Below are 24,174 nucleotides of genomic sequence, written 5' to 3' on the forward strand. Positions count from 1 at the left end.
TTTCCAAGTTTTGAAACTTTACTGAATACAAAAGTCTGACCATAGTGACCAGTGTTGCATTCACCATAGGCTTGAAAAGGGATCAAAACATTCAAATGTACAAAAGTCACCAGCACCCGGGCTATTTGACATGCTGGTGCCTGGCTTCCAGCCTGGCCCAGTTGTCACCCCAAAGTGAACAGGTGCAGGTGATTCTACTTGCCAGGCACCATAACCAGAATGAAGGAACACCAGCAGCTTCCTAGCTCCAAGTACTAGGTGTAGGACTGCCACCAAGATACCATCAGGGCTGTGATTGAGGGTAGTTTGATTTTTAAAAAAATGAGTGGTTAAGGGCAGGATGCCTGGCAGAAACTGTAGGGCTGCTAGAATTGCTTGAGGAGTGGAAGTTGGGATGGTAGTGGATCAAGGGAAAACAGGCTGAAATCTACCTTCACGTTATTCCGTTCTATAACAAATGGCTACAAGTTCTGCGTGCTTATGATAGTGAGGAGCAAGCCCACTTTAGGGTATGTCACACCGTACATCCATCTATCCACCCTACTAAAAGGTACAACCTCACTACCCATCCAATCTGCTCCACGGAAAGGAAGAAGAGAAATCACAGCTAAGAAGAAAGTCCTGTTGTACCATGCCAGACAGGCTACACATACATTAACCCAGGAAGCACTCAAGTATTCTAATGAGGATTTGTATAAAACACCCCTGTGTACTGGAGTCAGAAAAAAGCATCCAGGGGACAGCACCAAGCCATGAATGGAGGTGGGCAGTGGGCCAGACCCATTAGAGCTTTTACTGGCGATGGAGCTCTCCTCAATTGTAAACCATCTCTAACCTTGGTAGCTGGCAGTCACTGTGAGACCAGACTGTGCCTGGAAGAAAGGCTCAAAAGGCAGTAGTCCTTCAGTCTGTGAGAAGAAGCAAAGAGCAGCCACCATACCCTTGGAATCTTTCAGGGGCACAGCCTTGCAAAAACTTGAGGGAGAGGATGGACTCTGCCAGAGACAAAGGGAAGGTCAAAGCCCTACACAGGGCTTCTCTGCTCTCAGGGCCTTCCTCAGCAATTGGGAGCTTGGCTCTGCCCAAAATTGAAACACCGGACCAAGCATGTAACACACATTCATTCTCCAATCTGAAGGGCACTGTGGAGAACTGACTAGTGTTAAGGAGCTAGTCTTCAGCCAAAGGCAAGGACGAGACAAAGATATGTCCTGAGCCTTTCCCCTTTTCCCATGAAGGAGGCAGACAGGTTATCCAAGTCAGGACACAGTCCTCTGAACCGGTCAGGGCTGAAATCCATGTTGCTCCTCATGCATGGGACCACGGGCAGGGCCAAGCAGCAGAGTCAACCCCGAGAAGGGCGTGGCGGCGGTCGGCCAATATCCACAGTCACATTGGTGTACATGGGACGGCGAAACTTCTCCACGAGGCGGTACTGCAGTGAACCAATGCCATCGCGTTTCATGGTCACCTTGGTATTCTGAATTTTGGTGAACCTGCCACAAGAACAAAACAGAACCTCATATTTCACAGTTAACTTTGGCACAGGCTACAACAACAGACCCTCAAATGAATGGAACTAAGGATTAAATAGAACATTACATCATTTGGTGGGATTCTGATCAGTGCATTACATACGATAACATTACATAAATTAATGAAAGATGCAGTAGTCTCTGTAGTTTCCACCATAATGCATTTGTTATTCCATAAGTTCTATACAGGGCTGCCAAAACTAAATTATGTCATCTGAACCACTGGTGAAATCTAATTTTTTTTGCCACCGTTTCTGTGGGCGTGGCTTGGTGGGGTTTTTTTCATGTGATCGGGTGGGCATGGCCAACTTTTTCCCACTTTTTAAAGCATTTTTTTTACTGCCAGTTTGGGTGAAAAGATAGGGGAAAAATAAAAATGGAAAAAATGGTTCTGACGATCATCTGGATCAGCTATGAGCCGTGCGATCATCGGACCCACTTTATTTCACTTTTTAAAGCATTTTTTCCCTACCTATTTGCCTGAACCAGCAGGAAAAATATGCTTTAAAAAGTGAAAACAAAAAAAGGTTCCGACAATAGCACGGCACAGTGTCACCGAACCTTTTTTTCACTTTTTAAAACTTTTTTTTTACTATTGATTTGGTTGAATCAATTCTGCTACCGGTTCCAGTCAGAACTGGTAGCATTTCACCCCGATCTGAACGCAATTGCTACCCAAAACTCTCCATGGAGTCTACAACATTCAGGAAAGAGATACAAAAATCTTCCTCAAATGATGTACCCTGATTGGAATTCAAAGTGAAATGGTTGGCAAGAGAACAGTAAAAACTGATTATATTTCAAGATTAGAGTTGAGAGTAATTCAATCCTGGCTCTCTTATCGGATAAACAAAGGGAAACCTATGTAAATCAATATCAAATAAATGCCATCCTAGTTATCCCACATTGCCTATTCTCTACATCAATGGTCCCCAACCTTTCTGGCTCCATGGACCGATGGCAGTGGTGGTGTGAAGGGAGGGGATGGTTTTTCACATGCTACCTAATCTTGCTGATGCTCAAATGAAGCTACGCGTATTTGCCCACCACTTGCAGAGCCCAGTTCCCAAAGGGCCACAGACTGGGCTACGGGATCCCTGCTCTATATACTAAATTCTAAGGAAGTCAGTTCAAATCCTTTCCTCCATGAGTAGACCATAGCTTTATTCTAATCATTGATACATGTACATATATAGGAGTGAAAGGCAAATGAGAGTAGAATGGGAAAGAGAAGACTTGAACAGCATAAAATTCCCTTCAGAGACATGTTACAGCGGGGAAGTACAATCTAAGACTCAAGGATATAACTTCGTACCTCCTTCCAAAGTTTTCAGCAAATTCTATTTTTCAATGTTGATAGAAGGGGGAACTATTAAATATAAGAGGGTTAAATATTGGTTTTATTTAATTAATTATTTAATCAGATTCCTTTCCCTTTTCCCACCCACTTCTTTATCTTAGTTTCCTCAATTTTCAAATTGTGTTTTTAGTTTTATTTTCAAAGGCTGTGGTCCTTATCCTCTTCTCTCAAAATAGTCTGTACTCCTCTGCTACAAGGAGAAACATTAAAAAAAATGTGTACAGTATATCATTTACTTCCCTTTGATAAAGAGAAGATCCTTGAAAGATTACTCCCACAACCTTCCAATAGATGTCAGGAAGGTTACTTTTGCAACAGAAAATTGATCTGCAGTCTGGGGATTGAGAGTATGATGAAAGTTATGAGGATTAGATAGAAAGTCAACACAGATACAGTCTTACCGCTGGGGATTTGGTTCATTGTGCCGATCGCGCTCATGCTTGATCATGCGATAGCGCCCAATGCGAGCGTCAGGACGTGATACTTTCATGCCGTTGAGTGAGATTCTAAGAACAGTATAGGACATAGGTTAGCAAAACAGTGAGCTTCAAACAAGCCTTTAAAATAATGGAATTATTTAACAATATTCTATTCTCTATTCTTCCCCACCACATTTCTGGCTTTCATGAATTGATCAATGAGAAAAAGGTAATTACAAAAAATTCAGTATATATAATTCAATTCAATTCAATTCAACCCTTTATTGTCAGAGTACATCATGTGTACAATGAGATTGGCTAAGCCTCCCTTTGTGAACCTTGTGTCTGTACACACACACACTACAACTCACAGTGAAAGACAAAAAATCCCTAGCCCAATGAATTCTACTAACAATCACCCAGTCCTATTGCTCCATGTGAACTTATTGCATTTTGCGCCGGCCCTGCAAGTCAATCATACTATGTTGTTGAGTTATTTTTCTTCATAACTGCAGAATCATCCCATCCAGCAAAAGAATCAGTCCAAATACTCCCTTTACATCAGGGGTACATGGTCCTGTTCTGGGCTTCAGCCCATTCGGAACTGAGCTGCGAAAGTGAGGTGAATGCACCTGCATATATGAAGCTGCATGTGTAAAAGTGGTGGCACGCATTAAGCCACCCTTCTCTTCCTCATCATCCCACCATCACCACCTCTGGCAGTCCGAGCCAGAAAAATTGGAGATGCCTGCTGTAGATGCTATATGGAAAAATGTATTACACCAGTGGTCACCAACTAGTGATCCGTGGACCAATGGTGGTCCATGAGAAAATTTTGGTGGTCTGCAGAAAAATTATTTGCATTTTTTATATTGCACTAAATACCATTTATCTTTTTTAAAAAAAATCATATTAATGGCCCCGGGATTTAAAATTATGAATTTAGTGGTGTCTGAAATCCAAAAGGTTGGTGACTCCTGGATTACAACAACCCACAGAAGAACAAGTACTGGGTGGGCTTAGCCCAACTGAAGTCTCTCACATACCTGTTAAATATGTCATCATCTTCTCCACCCCAGCCCCAATACTCATTAGGGAAGCCATTAATCTTCAGAAACTGTGTCTTGCTTAGGCCAGAGACTCCTCCAAAGTAGCCAGAGTACGGTAACCTGTAGGGGACAAGCAAGAGAGATGAGGATCAATCGAACTAGAAACAAGTTCAGAAGCATAGATCTAGATGGGCTAGGGAAAGCCTGTTGTAGATTAAGCCCCAATTTCTAAACCATGTGTGTGATGTGATCTATGTCACTTATTGTTCCCACAATATCGTGCTCTCTCTAAATGCTGTCCAATTTCTCATCATATTAATTGGACTCACAGATAGCAATAGCACTTAGGCTTAATTAATGTACCGCTTCATAGTGCTTTTACAACCCTCTCTAAGCGGTTTACAGAGTCAGCATATTGCCCCCAACAACAATCTGGGTCCTCATTTTACCCAGGATGGAAGGATGGAAGGCTGAGTCAACCTTGAACCTGTGAGACTTGAACTGCTCAATTGCTGAACTGCAACTAGAAGTCAGCTGAAGTAGCCTGGAGTACTACACTCTAACCACTGTGGCACCTCGGCTCTTATCAGATTCTATCTGATAAATCCAGGATCATATCCTTTTTTCTTGCTTATTTTCAATGATCTGGAAACACTTGATAATAAAGCTTAGATTTGTAGATTTGTAGATTTATTTATTTATAGGCCGCCCTTTTCCCTGAGGGGACTCAGGGCGGCTTACAATCAAAAAGGAAGGGAAGTGTAGGACAATACGAAAAAAGAAATGTGCACAAAGTAAATTAGACAATAAAACTCAACATTCACTCAGCATTCGGGAGGGGCGAAATAAGATTATCCCCAGGCCTGACGGGTTAGCCAGTTCTTGAGGGCTGTGCGGAAGGCCTGGACGGTGGTGAGGGTACGAATCTCCACGGGGAGATTGTTCCATAGTGTCGGAGCCGCAACAGAGAAGGCTCTCCTCCGAGTAGTCGCCAGTCGGCACTGACTGGCGGATGGAATACGGAGGAGGCCAACTCTATGCGATCTGATGGGACGCAGGGAGGTAATTGGCAGAAGGCGGTCTCTCAAATAGCCAGATCCACTACCATGGAGCGCTTTATAGGTGGTGAGTAGGACCTTGAAGTGCACCCGGAGACCAACAGGTAGCCAGTGCAGCTCACGGAGGATCGGTGTTATGTGGGCGAACCGTGGTGCGCCCACGATCACTCGCGCGGCCGCATTCTGGACTAGCTGAAGTCTTCGGATGCTCTTCAAGGGCAGCCCCATGTAGAGCACATTACAGTATTCCAGCCTAGAGATCACAAGGGCTCGAGTGACTGTTGTGAGGGCCTCCCGATTCAGGTAGGGCCGCAACTGGCGCACCAGGCGAACCTGGGCAAATGCCCCCCTGGTCACAGCTGAGAGATGGTGGTCAAAAGTTAGCTGTGAATCCAGGAGGACTCCCAAGTTGCGGGCCCTTTCTGAGGGGTTTAAATTTTGTCCCCCCAGCCTGAGTGATGGTATGGTGGCCAAATTTTTGGGAGGGAAACACAACAGCCACTCGGTCTTGTCTGGGTTGAGTATCAGCTTGTTTGCTCTCATCCAGTCTTTAACGGCTTCCAGTCCCCGGTTCATCACGTCCACCGCTTCATTGAGTTGGCACGGGGCGGACAGATACAACTGTGTATCGTCCGCATATTGGTGATATTTTATCCCGTGCCTTCGGATGATCTCGCCCAGCGGTTTCATGTAAATGTTAAATAGTAGGGGGGATAGGACCGACCCCTGGGGCACCCCATAAGTTAGGGGCCTCAGGGACGATCTCTGCCCCCCCACTAACACCGACTGCGACCTGTCCGAGAGATAGGAGGAGAACCACTGCAAGACAGTGCTGCCCACCCCTATCTCCCGCAGTTGTCGCAGAAGGATACCATGGTTGATGGTATCGAAAGCCGCTGAGAGGTCCAGGAGAACTAGGATGGAAGCATGGCCTCCATCCCTAGCTCTCCAGAGATCATCAGTCAATGCGACCAAAGCGGTTTCTGTGCTGTAACCGGGTCTGAAGCCAGACTGGAAGGGGTCAAGATAGTTAGCTTCCTCCAAGGTACGCTGAAGCTGGAGAGCCACCACCTTCTCAACAACCTTCCCTACAAAGGGGAGGTTGGAGACTGGACGATAGTTATTAAGAACAGCTGGATCCAGAGACGGCTTCTTCAGGAGGGGTCTTACCACCGCTGTCTTAAGCGCGGTGGGAAAGTACCCCTCCCGAAGAGAAGCGGTAACAACCGCCTGGATCCAGCCTCGTGTCACCTCACTGCTGTTGGCAACCAGCCAGGAGGGACACGGGTCCAGTATGCAGGTGGAGGCACTCACAGCTCGCATAGCCTTGTCCACATCCCCAGAGGCAACTTCCTGAAACTCAACCCAGAGATGGTTTGCCAAGTTTTCTCCTTGTGTCTCGGCTGGATCTACTGGGGTGGAGTCCAGGTCCGCTCGAAACCGGGCAACTTTGTCCGCCAAGAACTGGACATACTCCTCAGCCTTACCCTGTAAGGAGTCCCCCGTCTCCCTCCTATTTAGGAGGGAGCGGGTTATCCTAAACAGGGCGGCTGGGCGGGACTCGGCGGACGCTACCAAGGAGGCAATGTATGTTCTTTTTGTTGTTCTTAAGGTCCGAATATACTCCTTGGTGCATGCTGTCAAAAGTGCCCGTTTCGACTCGGACCTATCGGACCTCCACGAGTGCTCTAGGCGTCTCCTCCGGCGCTTTACCTCCCGGAGCTCCTCAGTAAACCAAGGAGGCCTCCGGGGGCCGCTGACCCGGAGGGGCCGTAGCGGCGCAATCCGGTCTAGAGACTCCGAAGCTGCCGAGTGCCAGGCAGCGACGAGGGTCTCCGCCGAACTGTGGGCGAGGGTATCAGGAATAACCCCAAGCTCCGTCTGGAACCTAACAGGATCCATCAGTCGCTTGGGGCGGAACCAGCTGGTCGGTTCCTCCTCCCTACGGTGGGGGTTTGGCCTCCGGAAGTCTAGCCTCAGTAGGTAGTGGTCTGACCACGACAGGGGTATGATCTCATTACCCCTCAGACCAAGATCGTAACTCCACTGCTCCGAGAGGAATACGAGGTCAAGCGTGTGACCCGCTGAGTGAGTTGGGCCTTGAATTACTTGAGTCAAGCCCATGGCTGTCATGGAAGCCATGAACTCCTGCGCTCCATCAGAGTGTTCACCGAGCGAAGGCAAGTTAAAGTCCCCCAGAACTATAAGTCTAGGGAACTCAACCGCTAGCTCGGCTACTGACTCGAGGAGCGAGGGGAGGGCTGCTGCAACGTAGTTGGGAGGCAGGTACGTAAGCAGCAAACCCACTTGACCCTTGACGTCCAGCTTCACTAGCAGGGACTCACACCCGACAAGCTCCGGAGCAGGGATCCTACGAGGTACTAAAGACTCCCGGACTACAATAGCCACACCGCCACCCCTTCCCTGGGCTCTCGGCTGGTGTAGCACCTGAAATCCGGCTGGGAACATCTCGACGAGGGGGACTCCTCCCTCAGGGCCCAGCCATGTTTCAGTAATACATGCCAGGTCTGCGCCCTCATCAGTTATCAAGTCCCGGATGAGGGGGGCCTTATGAACAACAGACCTGGCATTTAGCGACAGCAGCCGGAGACCAGGGTCCTGAACACCCGCGCCATCTGACCTTGGAGTGGGACTCCTAGGGCCGGAAGGAGGGATCTCTATGACACAGCGAGCCCTCCTTCCCCGATGATGGCCTGCCCTAAAGTCCCCGCCATATCTGCCTCTCCCTGTCATGACCGCAATGCTCCGACCCTCACCCGTGGTTGTGGTCCCCCCAACCACCCCGATGACCCCCGCATACCCCGGCAGGTCCTCCGAATCAGTCATACCCAAACTCTCACTCAAACAATCCTCACGAAATAATTAAAACACAAAGTTACAACAGTAATAGTAATAAAAGTGAGATCATTCATATCATCCCAAGCAGCCCCATGCACTCAACATACCGTATTAAAATAAAATTTAAAATTTAAAAATTTAAAAATTGCACGGGCTCATAGACACAATGTTCAGTTTATGGTAGTCCAAAGGTGTCTTCTGCCCTCTCCTCAGGGAGGGCCTACCTTGAGGGGGGGCTCTTCTGAAAAGTTCAGTATAGTCCAGGGGGGGAGGGGCTGGGGGGTAAAGTGAATTCGGGAGTCAGCTGCAATGATGCGAACCGGGGAGTTAACCATAGTAGCAAGAAGTCTGGTAAGTGTGTTCATTTCAACAGCTTCTTTTGATGACATTTCCAGGATCAAAGGAGTCCAAAGAGTCCAAAGAGGGAGGGAGGGAAGCCTATCTCTGGTAGAAGGGGAGGGGGGGGGCGCTCCATTCAATAATCGGGCCCGACGTTCTTAGGGCCCAGCGCGTCAAAAACAAGTCCAAGGTGGTCAATTTCATTAGCCAACAATGTTGGCATCTATGGAGGCTGGCAGCTCGGAAAATTAAAGTTTGCCGGTCCGCTGCCAGCTCTGAATCACAGGACACTCCGCCTTCCCTCAACTCTGTCCCAGGGGCCAATTTCCCCCTCACCAACTCTCTCTTAGTTCTCCTTTAATCTCCACGGTCTCCACCAGTTCCTTCTGTTCAATATGAAATATTCACAAGACATTGCAGCCTAAGTTTTTACATCACTAGTACATAGATTTTGCCTGTATCCATGCCTGATAACAGAATTTTCACCCAGGGGTAGATTTAGGTATGGTAAGTGTACAGTGTGAATGTAAGTTATATTTCATATATGTGCATGCATTAAATAAAAACATATCCAGATTCTGCTTCTTCCTTTACTCTTGAGTCTAAAAATTTCAAAGATCCTCTGGTATCTCAGGAATAACCAGAGTGCAAAGAACTACATTAACCTGCAAGCTCCAGTTAAGAATTTCATCTGAATACACTCTCAAAGAGCTGGTTTTGAAATGTATTAAGAAACAGATGGGAAGTTATGAATATATTATACTATACCAGTGGTTCCCAAACTTTTTTCAGTCCACCGCCCCTTGGTGCTACAAACTGATCCTCAGTGCCCCCCACCCAGTGGTGGAATTCATTTTTTTTTACTACCAGTTCTGTGGGCATGGCTTGGTTGGCGTGGCTGAGGGGGTGTCATGTGACTGGGCAGTTTGTAACAGGAAAATTCAAAACCATAACAATTAATTACACAGTAGTTTTGGGTGATGGTTTGTCTTAAAAGACACTTAAAAAGAGCAGCTCGTTTCCTACCAGTTTGCCCCTGGAGTTCATGCAAAACCTGTTTCATCGTCGCCCACATCAAAATTCCCTTTGGCCATTGTCCTGTGGCCCCCTTCACACCCAAGGAACACCACCCACCACCCCCTTTTTTGTGTCACCGGAGGATTTTAGTTGCCACACACACATATGGGGATCCCTGGTCCTGGGATCGCCCTTTACACCCCTGCAGAAAAGAGGGCTCCCTGCCTACGGAACGCGGTATTGCTGTCCTTGGTGCACAGTGCATGGATCGGTGGAGCGTGCACCGACTGACTGGCTACCCTGAGGAATGCACAGTGTGCAAGAGGCCAGAAGCAACCATTCAACGGGATGGGGAGGGGGAGGACAGGAGTGGCCCATGTCTGCGGCAGGCTCAGGGAGCATGCACATTCCGAACCGTTGCGCTCGGTCTGGAGAGGGGGGAGGAAAAAAGCCTGAGCAGCATGTGCCTAGCCGCTGCATGGGAGCAGCTCGGTGTCTTCCGATTTAGTTGTTTCGACTCCCTCCCCTCCTCTGCTCGGTTGCGCGCTCTCTATATGTTTTTCCCTCTCTCCCTCTCTCTCTCCCTCTCTCTCTCTCTCTCTCTCTCTCTTGCTGGGTGGTGGTTGAGGTTACTGGTAGTTAGGATCGATTCTGCTGTTGCTTAAGTTGCTGCGGCAGACAGCAGCAGCAACGGGAAGCAGCAGTGGTAGTATCGAGTAGATCAGTGGTTCCCAAACTTGGCAACCTTAAGACTTGTGGACTTCAACTCCCAGAATTCTGGGAGTTGAAGTCCACAAGTCTTAAAGTTGCCAAGTTTGGGAACCACTGGAGTAGATCAACGAAGAAGAGGCATTTATGGCAGGCTGGCCAGCTGAAGCTGCAGGCTCAGCGCAGCTCCTTCTCTGCCGCCCCCCTTACCTCTTAGCACCCTCCCACCACCCCCCTAAGTCATCCCACCGCCCCCTAGGGGTGGTACCGCCCACTTTGGAAACCACTGTACTATACTGTGCCAATAGCATAGTGAAATTCCAATCCAAATCAAAGTTTGAGTCCATTTGGCAAAGAAATTCCCAATCCATTTACTCACCGGAAACCAAACTTATCCATGGCAACAGCAAAGTGCCGAGGCTGGTCATAACAGCGATAAAGATTCCGGTCATCCATGGGCACAAGATCAACATCACTGAATATGAAGCAGTCATAGCTCTCGTTATCTCTTAAGGCTTCCAGGAAGCCCACATTCAACAGCTTGGCTCGGTTAAATGTGTCTTCACCAAACTGTTTGGAAACATCATGAATGACAGGGTAACTCTAAGCAACATATCCCTATGATAGGTACATTACATTTTTGGCTTGAACTTAATTATTTTCTGCATTGTAAAGAAATTTACGATGATTGAATTTCTGTGTATGATTTTAAATCCTCACCAGTCATCAGATCAAACAAAAGCTTTAACCTGGCTTTTAATACTTGACTATAAATAAAACATCATGACCATCCCTAATTCATCGCTTTCCCAGTATGTTGGAAGCTGTTATCTCATCACTGGGGAAATTCTTCTAGCCCCATTCCCTTGAAGTGAGGGCCAGAAATAATAATAACCACCCCTTCTTTTTGACATTCATTTGGGGACTTTCCCTCTCTCTCAGCTCCTCCATAAACTGAGGAAACTGCCAGGGTAAATGACTGTTTCCAGAGCTCTAATAAGTTTGTGTGTGTGTGTGTGTGTGTGTGTGTGTGTGTGTGTGTGTGTGTGTGAGAGAGAGAGAGAGAGAGAGAGAGAGAGAGAGAGAGAGAGAGAGAGAGAGAGAGAGAGAGAGAGAGAGATTAAATCAAGACTAGACAGAAAACACAGTCAGAGAAACTAATTCCACTTTATCGTAAGGTTACATTAACAAAATGTTTCAAGTCTGCAAGTTCTTTTCTCACATATTCATTTTACAGCCCAAAAAACTAAGGAGGGTCTCTTTTGAGCCTCTTGCCCTGCCCATATTCCTGGTGCAAGCTAAGTGCCTTTTATCTGACCATTCCCTTGGCTGTATCTCATTTCCCTGCCTCCCAAGGTCACACTCACATACCATTCCAAGGCTGCAAACTGCCAGAGACCAGCAAGCCTCTCTATTGCTGGTTAAGATAGAAAGGCTATTTCGATCAAGGCCAAATTTAATAATCAAGTTTTTTCCTCATATGACACCATCCTATCTTACTTATCCACCACCCCCAGACTGCTACAACAGGGCTATAATTGACCCTACATTACCTGGTTAATAATGTAGATTCCATAGGACACCTTCTGACGTCGTAGGATTGGATGCAGGTAGTGGAGCCAGTATTTGAGGTGATGCTCGCGGTGGCGGAAAGGTATGAGGATGGCCACTTTCTGTCGAGGCACACAGTCCAGGGGTGAATACTTGCCACCCTCCTGAACATCTGGGTTCTCCCGCTGTACTCTCTCCATGCTCATGGGAGAGCTAAATTCAATAAGGAGTCGCCCCACTGAAGGAGGAGGAGGAGAAGGAGGAGGAGGAAGAAGAAGAAGAAATAATAATTCTGCTAGAAATGCTTCAGTCAACCAACTTCAGAAGAAGAGCTTAGCCTTCTCAATATGAACTTGCCACTTCTGTTAATCAAGATGGGAGGCTACTGCCCTGAAAAGCTCAGCAAAGGAACTTAAAATCCAAACTTATAATGCACTAAGGCGTGTAGTTCAAGCCACTGACATAATATGCCCTATTATTTAATGTAAAGGTTCCCCTTGCACATATGTGCTTGTTGTTCCCAATTTTAGGGGGCAGTGCCCAACTCCATTTCAAAGCCGAAGAGCCAGCACTGCCCAAAGACGTCTCCATGGTCATGTGATTGGCATGACCAAATGCCGAAGGCACATGAATGCTGTTACCTTCCCACCAAAGGTGGTTCCAATTTTTCTACTTGCACTTTTACATGCTTTTGAATTGCTAGGTTGGCAGAAGCTGGGACAAGTAATGGGAGCTCACTCCATTAGTGGTACTAGGGATTTGAACCACTGAACTGCCGATCTTTCTGATTGACAAGCTCAGCATCTTAGCCACTGAGCCACCATCACACACAAATGTCACTGCGAAAATTGCATCAGTCATGTCTAATTCAAATTGTGTCATTTGTGTGACGATATCATGTTGCATACCATGCTACTTGATGCGCTTATACATTCTGCAAATTCCCTTTATGTATAATTGGGGCATCAAACTGTCAAGAGCACAATTAACCCACTTGCCTAAATATGTCTTAGTATCTATACTTTTATCTAGGTGACCCAACTGCAAGCTTCCCAATATAGGGCGTGTCATATTTTTCAGCTTTCCATTTCCAAACATTAGGGGTGCTCAAAAGTTGTGATATGCCTTGGGGATTATAAAGATATTTTGGTTACTTTACTGTAATTTGGATGTGCTTGGTAAGGAACTACAAAAATATCATAACTTTTTAGCATTTTAGTCGTTTCATTTAGCAATGACTCACAGCTGCCCTGCAAATGGGCAGGGTTATCAATGAAAGCAGCAATAGGTGTGAATAAGTACAATCACTTCCATCTATATAACATGAAGAAAAACATTTCCCCCCTTATCTTCTCCCAAGAGGATCCAGCTGGGGTGATCAGAATAGTGGAAACTACCATACTCTTCCTTCTCCATTATGCCAGAATTCTAAGAAATTGTAGTTTAGTATCTTTTCTGAATAAACCCCTGAATGGTTCTTGAGAAAAGGTTCAGTTAACAAATTTGAGATGACAGATGGGTGGTAATCTCATTCGAGAGCAACAGTAGCAATTTGATAAAGGCACACCCATTCAGCGGTGATAAGTACAGTACGAGCACTGGCTACTATCTGCAGCTGAAAATGTGAGATACTATGGCCTCTGTTAAGTTCGTTATTAATTGAAGAGGCATGAAGCAGCTGAGGTAAGAGAACAACTATTTATTCAGTAGAACGGCAACAACAAACGATGTACAGAGATTCAGCACCTCGCCCTGCTTGACAGCTATTTATACTAGAGCTGTCAAGCAGGGCGACCAATAGGAATGCTTAGGCAGCCCGCGCTCAGCCAGCTGCACCTTAGCCAATCAGGCGCAGCTGAGCTGTTGCTGGCTGTCAGTCGTAAGTCGAGGACTTTAGAACTGGTCGCAAGTCGAGGACTTAGCAGCCTCCAAAACTAAAATGACAATGTACTTTTGAGCAGAGGATCAGCAGCCACTATTACAGTACTTTTACAATCTGAACAATGCTAAAACATTTCCCTAATTATTTGCAGGTAAAGAAGGAAAGTGCAAAATTGGCTTGAAACTCAACATTAAGAAAACTAAGATCATGGCATCTGGCCTCTCAATTCCTGGCAAATAGAGAGGGAAGAAATGGAGGTAGTGACAGATTTTATTTTCCTGGACTCCAGGATCACCGCACATGTGGACTGCAGCCAAGAAATTAAAATTAAAATGCTCCTGGGGAGGAAAGCTATGGCAAATCTAGAGAGTGTACTAAAAACAGAGACATCACCCTGCCAACAAAAGTGTGTATAGTCAAGGCTATGGTTTTTCCAGTTGCAATGTATGGCTGTGAAAGTTGGACCACAAAGAAGGCTGAGCGCCAAAGTATTGAGGCCTTTGAACTATGGCACTGGAGAAGACTTCTGCGAGTCCCTTGGACTGCAAGGCGATCAAACCGGTCAGTCCTAGAGGAGATCAACCCTGACTGCTTTTTAGAAGGCCAGATCCTGAAGAGGAAACTCAAATACTTTGGCCACCTAATGAGAAGGAAGGGCTCACTGGAGAAGAGCCTAATTCTGGAAAAGATTGAGGGCAGAAGAAGAAGGGGCCGACAGAGAATGAGGTGGCTGGATGGAGTCACCGAAGCAGTAGGAGTCACTGAAGCAATAAATGGACTCCAGAGGATGGTAGAGGACAGGAAGGCCTGGAGGAACGTTGTCCAGGGATCGCAATGGATCAGACATGACTTCACAACTAACAACAACAATTATTTTCAATCCGTACACAGAGATCCTTATAGCAGGCACTAGAAAACTCCTCAGTTTTATCATCAAAGTTACAGTCAGTCTACTGAATTTTATTAGTTTGACTTATTAGGATGGCTTTGAGTCCTATTTGAAAATATGGCAAGTACTTGGAAGATAAGCCCCACTGAGATAACTCTGTACTTGCTGTCTGCTTCGAGTTCCTAGAAGGATGGGGAGTATATCACAAACCCTGCAATGAGAAAGATTACATCCAAGAGAAAAAAAACATCTAAAAGACAACTCTGAAGAAATTAATTCAGTTTTACCACCACCTTGTACATTTTTAATATACTTTGGCAAAGATTAATGCGAATAAAATTTTATGGAAAGGGGACAGCCAGAAAATATAGGCAGGCAAGAATTTAGAGTTGTGCTAAAATGGGGAACAAAAGGGTGTCCAAGGTAAAAATAAATTCATTATGTGACCACTTCTTGGTTTAACTCACATGTTTTTCATTGCATCCTAATGACAGGATTGCATTATTTATCCAATTCCATTTGCAACACTGTGCAGATTCTATTTTATGGTTCCCTTCCTGCCTCTGAAGTCAAATATCACCTTTCAGCAAGAAGGGATGCAAAGATTCAAGAAAAACAGGGTAAGCAGAACAATGATATGCTCAACCCTGTAGTGCTGGATCTTCACAGCAGGCTTTCATTCAAGACAAGATACAAACCAGGCAGGGTTCATTTATAATCTCACCAAGACCAGGTGGCATCTCTGGACAGGGAGGTAAGGGCTTCTCAGTGACGGTGTTGTTGGCCCCAACAGGCTTGACACTTGGAGCCAGGAGCTCAGCACCCAGAGGCCCAGCAGTACCATTAGGCCGAGAGACGTTGGCATAGGGCAGAGAGCGGGAAGAGTTTCGTACGTTGAAGCGGCTGAAAAAGTCCAAGCGCTGGGCGTAGACATCAAAATAGAGAATCATGATGATAAGGAAGTGCAGTAAACATAGGAGAAGTACAGCTTTGCAAATCCTCTCGAGGGTCACTCCCACCAACAATCTGCTCATCTTCTGGACACAGGCTGTTCAGCATCAGGAGAGCACAGCATCGGCAGCTCAGGTCCAAACACCAAGCCTGTTGGGGAAGAGAAAAAGAAGTGAGGAAGGATACCTTTCCCACCAACCACATAAAACTTCTTTTCTTTTATGTTGGATAAAATTAAGAAGACACTGTCTCTCATCCAACCATTATGAATGTGTTTTTTATCTCAAAAGCTAGTAGACCACTCGTGTCTTGCAGAATGACTAGGCATGCTTATGCTATGCATCTTGGTTCCAACCTACCCAGATAAGCTCTTCCAATTTACTGGACATCTCCGTCTATAGACAATATAGATCTGTGATGGCAAACCTAAGGCATACAAGCCGTCAGCTCCAGCGCGCATGCATGCACCAGCCACCTGATTTTTGGCCTTCAGGAAAGCCTGGGGAGGGTGAAAAACAGGCCCAATGGACCTATCAGAAGTTCGGAAACGATTCATTTCTGGCTGCCAGAGGGCCTCTGTGGGGTCGGGAGAGACTGTTTTCACCCTCCCCAGGCTCCAGAGACTTTCCTGGAGTCTGGGGAAGTGGAAAATGGCCTCCCCCAACCAATCGAAGGAAATACCAAGCTCAGCTTGGAGGCGAGCCATGAGGCGTGTGTGTATGGGAGCGTGTGTGGGGGGGTTGTGCATGCATTCGTAAGTGGGGGGGCACTTTGCATTATGGGTGCCAGCACACACACGTGCGCGCGCGCACACACACACATGCTATCGCATGCACGCGCTCGCGTTTTTGGCACCCAACAACAAAAAGGTTAGCCATCACTGATATAGGCAGTTGGGCAGAAGCAAGCCCAGCTGAAAATGCAAAAATAAAAGGCTGTAAGATTGGCTTTTAGCTAGAACACCTATCCAAGGAGTCATTAGTAAAAGGTAGAAAGGTAGTTTCCCACTTATCACAATTTGTATCTCAATTGTTCTCTCCGTAATAGCATACATGAAAGGAGAAGGCTATTTTGAACACCGAAAAGGACAAGCTTAAGAATCCCCTAAAGAAATACAGAAATATGGACCTCTCAGGAAGTAGAATTTACACGCATCTCCAGTAACAATTGAGATATAAATTGCATTCATTTCCTACCACTTCATAGCTCCCATAATAAGCCCTCCTAGCCCTTTTCTTTTTGTGGTCTATCAAAGAGCCTGTTGCGCTTTCAAAGGTCTGAATCACACAAAAATGCATAGAAGACAACCCAGAGCAGCCAACCATATCTCTATCCTTCGACAACAAAAAATGTATCTATAGCATTTGGATTTGGAAGGAAATAATTTGCAAGAGGAGTCTGATTAAAAAGGAGCTGTTCCATTCCCATTGCCTAGATTTCAATGTCCTGAGCTGCAAGTCTTTCATTTTTTACAGAGAGAGAGAGAAAGAAAAGGATAAGCGAAAATGGAGGCACAATTGAACATGCCTGAAATACACCCACACACATACACACCCACACACAGAGTATATTTGTAGTCTGTCACCCAGCTGAATTTCATGTCTAAGGACTAGAACTCATCGTCTCCTGCTTTCTAACTTGGTGCTTTAACCCCTAGATAAAATTATCTCTCATGTCTTATTACATTTTCTTTTGTCTTTCGTTTAGTTTGCAAGATAATAGTAAAAAAGCAGAGAAGGAACATAAGATACAGGCTCCATTTTTCAGCGATGACTTGGATGCTTCTATGCATATTGTATTGGTTGTTACCGTTGCTCATTTTTCAATTCTTATTCATTTATTTGATGGAGTTTTTATGTACAAATCTAATTTAAAAATGAGTAAATAATGGGAAGGAGGTTTGCTTCAGGATTATGACCTGCAATGTGAGTCAAGTATCACTCTCTAAATAATGCACTTCTTTGTTCCTCTTTGTCTTCTGATTATAGTAGGAGGCACGAAGTAGATCTGCTTATTCTGAGATTAAGAAAGAAGTCTCCATAACGCTCAAGTGCATTTAATAACAAAATTCTAGTAAAGTTTCACTGGATTTACAGCGATGTAAATTTACAATACAAAGAATGGAATTTTAAAGTATAACCCCACTGATACTGATTTGAAACCACTTAAGGCAAAATAAAACAGCCTCTAATTTCAAGCTAAGCATACAGTTAAATTAAACCAAATGGCTGCCTGTGTGCCAAACAAATGCTCAGCCTCCAGTGTTAAAAGCCCTATAACACCCCTTTCCCTCTTTTTGACTTTATTCTGTGGGAATAAGAGCAGAAAACATCTCCTACAACTGAGCAGGAGGACCATATGGTTGAGGTCTCATTAGCACCAGGATATTCACCTTCAAAGGGAATAAGATTCTCAAAAGTGGTTGGAAGCTAACTTCTAACAGGAAAAAGACAATCAAGTGTAGAAAGGAATAAAGGAGTGCAATTAAAAGGCTAAGTCAGCATCCCATAGGACAAGAAAGGAAAGAAACAACATATTGTTAAAAGCAACGCACAGCAGTTAATGGACTGACGGGAGAAAAGGGAGAGATAAAACGAAGAAGAGAAAGACGGAGTGGAGAAATTGATTAGATTCAGAACAGAATATTTTCCACCCCCTGAACTCCAGGAATGGAGGTGAGAAGAAAGCCCAGCTGTTGGGGAATCCTGTCAACAATGTGCCAAGGCTGGCTGGGAAAGAAGCAGGAAGGGACCAAGAGACAGCACTGCAGCAGCTGTGATGTGGAGCTCACCCTGATGAAGGACCATCATAATTAATTCATGATAATAATAATATCCTCCCACCAAATACAAGAACATCAGCCTCACTCTTAGCATTCAGAAAACTTTTCAAAATGGGGCTTTTAAAATATGCATTTAGAACGAAGGTGAGTCTGAGAGATATGCCTGAGTTGAGATGACCCTTGCTGTTTAGTGTCAGGTTATATATTATTATTACCACATTGAATCTAAATTGACAGCATTATTATTATTGATATGTCTAATAGTTTAGATATATTTTGTCTGGTATGTTAGGCTGTAAGACACATATAATATGATCGAAGCAGCATACATGCATTTGTAATAAAAATAATCATAAAAATGGTTATTATAAAATATCTACATTTCCTCTCCTTGACTTCTCATATTGTTTATCCAGTGTGCTGTGGGTTTTTTTAAAGTAACAGAAAATCTTGTCATTATTTGAGGATGCTTGGATTGGCTTACAAAGGGTGGGGGGGAAAGCTGGTATGAGAAGGCTGCTTTCCAGGTAGAAGTGGAAGGACTACAGAGAGGTCCTCTTATTCATCTGAAAATCCTCTTCAAATCTTTGCAGATCTATTCATCTTCAGAAAGTATGAGTGGCTGGTAGAATTGTGCCAGATAGGATGGTCAACCATGCAGGCTATAAAAGAGGCTGTGCAATTGAAGAAAGGCTCTCCATTGCCCAAGGTGGAATATTTAAGCTTGCAATACAATGGAGCAATTTCCAAGCAATCTGAGAAAAGGGATTTTCTACTGAATGCCCATATGGCCTTTGAAACACAGAAACAGACTTGCTCTAAACTGGGGGATGTCAAACTTGATTTCATTGAGGGCCGCATCAGGGTTGTGTTTGACCTGCGGGGTGCAAGGGTATGTGACCAGCTCGACATCACTCATGTCGGGGGCACCTGTAGTAGCCCAAGTGCTCTGCCAGCGAAAACGGGCTCCTGAGCTCCATTTGCAGCTGCAATGGCCTCCTGAAACCCTCTGCCAGCAAAGGCAGAGCTCAGGAGGGCCACCCGCAGCCCTCCTCAGCTCCATTTTCCTTGGCAGAGGCACCACCAGTCCTTCACTGTTTCCAGGGCAGCCCCGCGGGCCAGATCTAAGCACCTTTGAGTCTGACACCCCCCTCTAAACAGTATTACTCCTCAGTGGCTTCTCGTTGGTTTTCTAAGAAGCTCTAGAAAAAGAAGTGGATGAAGAAAGTTCTAGAGTGAAACTTGTAGAAGATGAGAAGCAAATAAGATTGGACATGGGCATGAGATCAAGAAGGAATTATTTCTCCAAATTTACTGCATTTGTAGAAGAACATCACCAAGGCATTATCCTAAAATGGTTCCATCCTTCCTGAGCAGGTTTCAGTTGGCCAATATTGGAGAAGTGGGGGAAGTTAGGTTCCTGGGTGCTACTCAAGGCTTGATCCGCTCCCTCAGCTTGTTGAACATGTATATAAAACAGCTGGGAAAGGTCACTTCCCAATTCAGGATAAGATATCATCAGTATGTATAATATATCCAGTTACATATTCATACATATTCATCCTTGGCCTAAATATCTTCAAGACCACTATCTTGTATACGTTTTTGTCTACCCAAACTGAAGCCACCATAAATGACTACGGAAGGAACACAGTGTTAAGTGATGCAAATGGAGGAAACTGAAGGCAGGGATTCTTTGTGAGGGGTTTCCTTATCTGGAATAAGGAATAATCTTGGCTTTCCAGAAGCTTGTAAAAATCTGGCTGTTCTGGCAGGCCTTTGGGATTTGAGTCCCATAGAGCTTCTGGTGCCAGAAATATTATATTAAATATTTTAATATAATCATATATTGTATTTCTTATGGGATGTGGTGGCTCAGTGGCTAAGACACTGAGCTTGTTGATCAGAAAGGTCAGCAGTTCGGAGGTACAAATCTCTAGGGATGCGTAATGGAGTGAGCTCCCATTACTAGTCCCACCTTCTGCCAACCTAGCAATTCGAACCTATGTAAAACATGGAAGTAGAAAAATAGGATCCACCTTTGGTGGGAAGGTAACAGCGTTCCATGTTCCTTCAACATGTAATCATGCCAGCCACATGACCACAGAGACGTCTTCGGACAGCACTGGCTCTTCGGCTTTGAAACGGAGATGAGCACTGCCCCCTAGAGTCAGGAGCGACTAGCACATATGTGCAAGGGGTACCATTACCTTTACCTTATATTGTATTTCTGCAATTGAACTTCTTGTTACTATTGCATTGACTGTGGCTGTGGCTTTTATATACAGCTGAAGTACCTTATAAATGAATTAATAATCAAAATAAATAATCAACTGTTATTTCAGGCAAAAATGGCTAATTTCAAAGCATTTAATTAATCAATCAAGCAGGTTCCTGTGCAGTATACTTAATTATTACCATTCCACTTCCCATTTTCAGTATTTTTAAAAATATTCCTGAGTAATATTAGACAGCACTTGTTTTCCTGCTGAAAAAGAGTGAGATTAATTCCTCATTTATTCTTAGCATTTTTACAAATGTTTTTGCCAGTGATTTCTGTGAGCCTTAAAAAAGGTTCCAGAGTTCACATTCATAACTAAAAATAATGGCCGTTTACATGATTATGATTATAATTAAAGGACTGACAGAAATGTATCTTATTCCTTTGATATCACAAGCACCTTCCTAACATCACTTCCAGAGTCAGATTTCTTTCAGATCCAGCCTTAATGAAACACACCCAAGGAAGAATGGGAGAGTATCAACTTCAAGGAGCGGTGAAGCATCAATAACCAGTCAACTGTCTTACCCACCAGTATATTTCACTCAACAAAGAACTGTCCAAGAACAAAAAGCAACCATATCTTGATGCAATGGAGAATGGGGGGAGAGAAGAACCTTCTGTACCTTTTCAGCTTTTTAATATTAGATATTAATGTCCATCAATTCAACCACTCTCTTAAATTTCATGTGTGCAAAGGGCTGCACTCTAAGAAGAAGCAGGCCACTGAGAACATATCAGCATCATCACCAAGCAGCTACTGTAAGCTATTGGACCAATGCTTACTCACAATGCAGACTGAAAACTCCAAGCTCAAAAGTAGTTTGCCAGTTTGCACTTTGTCCCTTCTAGAGGAATACACTGGTGTCTCAGCCACTAAGTGACATATCCAGAAAGGCAAATTTTACAAAAATCTTTGAGGAAGCTATTTATATAAGCAGGGCCATTTTAACCTCCACTATTAGAGGAAAATCCTCTTTAAATTAGTTGAAATAGTGAATCAAAATGCATCTAGAGGTTTCCTCCTCTGTTTTTATTTTCCTAATTAATTATGTAATTATATGTTCCAATATTAAAATGAAGCGAAGGCGAGTTGTGAAAAACACAGGACTGTCTTTGAAGGGTTTTTGTTGTTGTTGCATCGTTAACAATCCACTAATGGAATTGCACTGTTACTTGGCTGCTCCTGGGTTCTGAATAATTTAGCTGGAAACTCAGCTTTCTCTTCTGTACAGTGATCAACAGAAGAACGGCTCCAATAACTAGATGACATACAGAAATATTCAGGTTAACTGTGAAAGCCAAAAACGGTTATGAGTCAAATGATGTTCCTTGAAAATTGACTTGACATTTGTGCTTCTAGTTACCAAGTTGGGAATGGTACCTTTTGAAAGCAGATACTTGTAGGAAAATAAGCCATTATATACAAGAAGATGTAAGAAGTCACAAGTAGTGCCGAGCTTTCTGATTTTCAAACACCTGCTTTTCTAGGCTAAGACCACAGCACTCTTTAAGGAAATCTATTCAGACTTGGTGCTCCAGTCCAGCAACGCTTTTTTTCCACACGAGCTCTTGAAGGGTGCAAAATAATTTGGCTTCAGAGAAACCCAGAATCACGTGGCAACACAGAGAAAGATAAACTGCTACCAACCAAGTGCTTAAAGTACATTGATTCAAATTCCAACAGCAAGACCACTCTATATGCAATAGGCAACCTGGTAAACAGAGCCATGCTGTATGATTTCCTCCCCCCTTTCTTATCTTCACTAGTAAAAGCCTCTGCTTTTTGTCTTTTTTAAAAAAAAGACAGGCTAGTTAGTTTATCCAGGAAATCAGAGGCAGAACCTGGGAATCCTCTGACTATTGGGTACCCATAAGGAAAAAGACCCCAAAAGGAATCCTGCCAGAAAGGAGAAAGAGGGAAGGAAAAATGTTCGACTTTCGAGTACCAAAGCCCATCCAGGGACAGCCCAGACACAACTCCAGCCATCCTTGATTACAAAAATCAACTTGGGGGCTTGTGCAGAAGCCATCTTGGGGGAAGGGGGGGAAAGAAACGAGGCTAGTTGGGGGAGGGGCTCAACTCTGAGCATCCTAGAGATACGCACTTCCAGAAACAAGCACACCCTTTTACACTCTTTCCCAAGCGCCCACACGTTGTCTGCCTGTAAACATACTTCTGGGCAGAGGTAGGTAGTCCGGTTTCTCCCATCTACCTTGCAAGAACTTGCACCCATCTACTCCCTACAAAACACCTACGCATAAATAAATAAAAACCCTAAGTCCTTACACAGCGGCCGCTTCAGTCAACTGAGGATCACAAGAGAGCCTACTAAAACATCGCCCGGGCATGGATGAAGTGCCAGCCTGAGTGATGCGCTCCAGAATGGCAAAGAGGAATCCATGCCACCGTTCGATGCTAGTCCCCCCCTCCCGGAGAGACAGACATGATAGAAGGAACACACCCAATCCCCCGTCTCGGCGACAACAAAAGAAGGGTGCCGGACCAGAAAGAAAAGGGCAAGGTTTCCTCCCCACTCCTCCTCCTCCTCCCCCCGCCGGGGTTTCCCCTCTTCTCCCCTGGATTTTCCCTATCCCCCTTCAAACAGCGAGGGGGACTCGGCTTCTTCCCTGGCCCCGTTCGGTCCCGCTCACCGCCTGCTCGTTCCTGGCCGATGCTGTACGCTCTTGATGCCGGCTGTCTCTCGGCGCCCGGGCCGGGCGGCTCAGGGGACGGCGCGGCGATTCCCCCGGCCCCAGCCCAGCCCGGCCCGGCCTCACGCCGAGCGGCTTCTCGGCCACCAGTAAGGGCGACCCCTGCGCGCCATCGCGGGCAGCACAGCGGAGCTAAGGCGGGAGACCGACTGATGGCCAGACGAGTTGCGGGATCAGGCCTGCTTGGGCGCGCCGGCAGCTCCGCCTCTTTGCCCGCTCAGCGCCGCCCCTGCCAGCCCCTGCCAGCCGTTCTAGCGAGCCTGCTCTTTTCATCGGCCCCATTTAGTTCATCCGACGGGGGGGAGGGGGGCTAAGGCGCTTCTCCGAGGAGTCACGTGATGGAAGATGGTGGAGCATCTCTGACGCTGGTGGGAGTCCGGACTCTTTGAGAAGACCGGAATTCCCGGTCACAGGAATCAAGCAAGAAAAGATTTATGGGAGACTCCCTACCCTTCTGCTTCTCTTACCGTTCTGGTATCCATACACATCTGGCGAGCTTTATGTATATATAGCTTGAAATAGATCTATACTAGTCTCCCTTTATTTATTTATCAGCACAAATAAAACACACACACACACACACACACACACACACACACACACACACACACATATATACACACACATACATACACAAAATTCAACCTTTTCAATCAGAATAGAGCTAGAAGGGACCTTGGAGGTTTTCTAGTCCAACCCCCTGCTCAAGCAGGAGACCCTATACCATTTTAGATAGGTGGCTGTCCAGTATTTTCTTTAAAAACCCCAGTGATGAAGCA

The 24,174-nt window shown here is 45.3% G+C and overlaps 1 protein-coding gene across 2 annotated transcripts; it reads right to left on the reverse strand.

Annotated features, from left to right (window-relative positions):
• Nucleotides 1–23,647, reverse strand: B4GALT2 (beta-1,4-galactosyltransferase 2). 2 transcript variants are annotated; one of them, XM_087719804.1, is made up of 8 exons: nt 23,336–23,647; nt 15,391–15,767; nt 11,898–12,133; nt 10,724–10,914; nt 4,361–4,483; nt 3,297–3,401; nt 2,851–2,904; nt 1,360–1,496 (listed from the first exon to the last, which is right to left on the reverse strand). In XM_087719804.1, the coding sequence occupies exons 2-7, from the start codon at nt 15,698–15,700 to the stop codon at nt 2,883–2,885; spliced, it is 987 nt and encodes a 328-aa protein (XP_087575930.1). In that variant the 5' UTR covers nt 15,701–15,767; nt 23,336–23,647; the 3' UTR covers nt 1,360–1,496; nt 2,851–2,882. The 2 variants fall into 2 exon arrangements, with proteins under 2 accessions (XP_087575929.1, XP_087575930.1); XM_087719803.1 differs by lacking the exon at nt 2,851–2,904 and having other exon boundaries at nt 1–1,496.
• Nucleotides 23,648–24,174: the final 527 nt, after the last annotated feature.

Source organism: Thamnophis sirtalis, unplaced genomic scaffold, assembly GCF_051295495.1.
Source record: "Thamnophis sirtalis isolate CommonGarterSnake01/CBP01778 unplaced genomic scaffold, rThaSir2_p1.2 scaffold_7, whole genome shotgun sequence".
In the NCBI taxonomy this organism is placed as follows: Eukaryota; Metazoa; Chordata; class Lepidosauria; order Squamata; family Natricidae; genus Thamnophis; species Thamnophis sirtalis.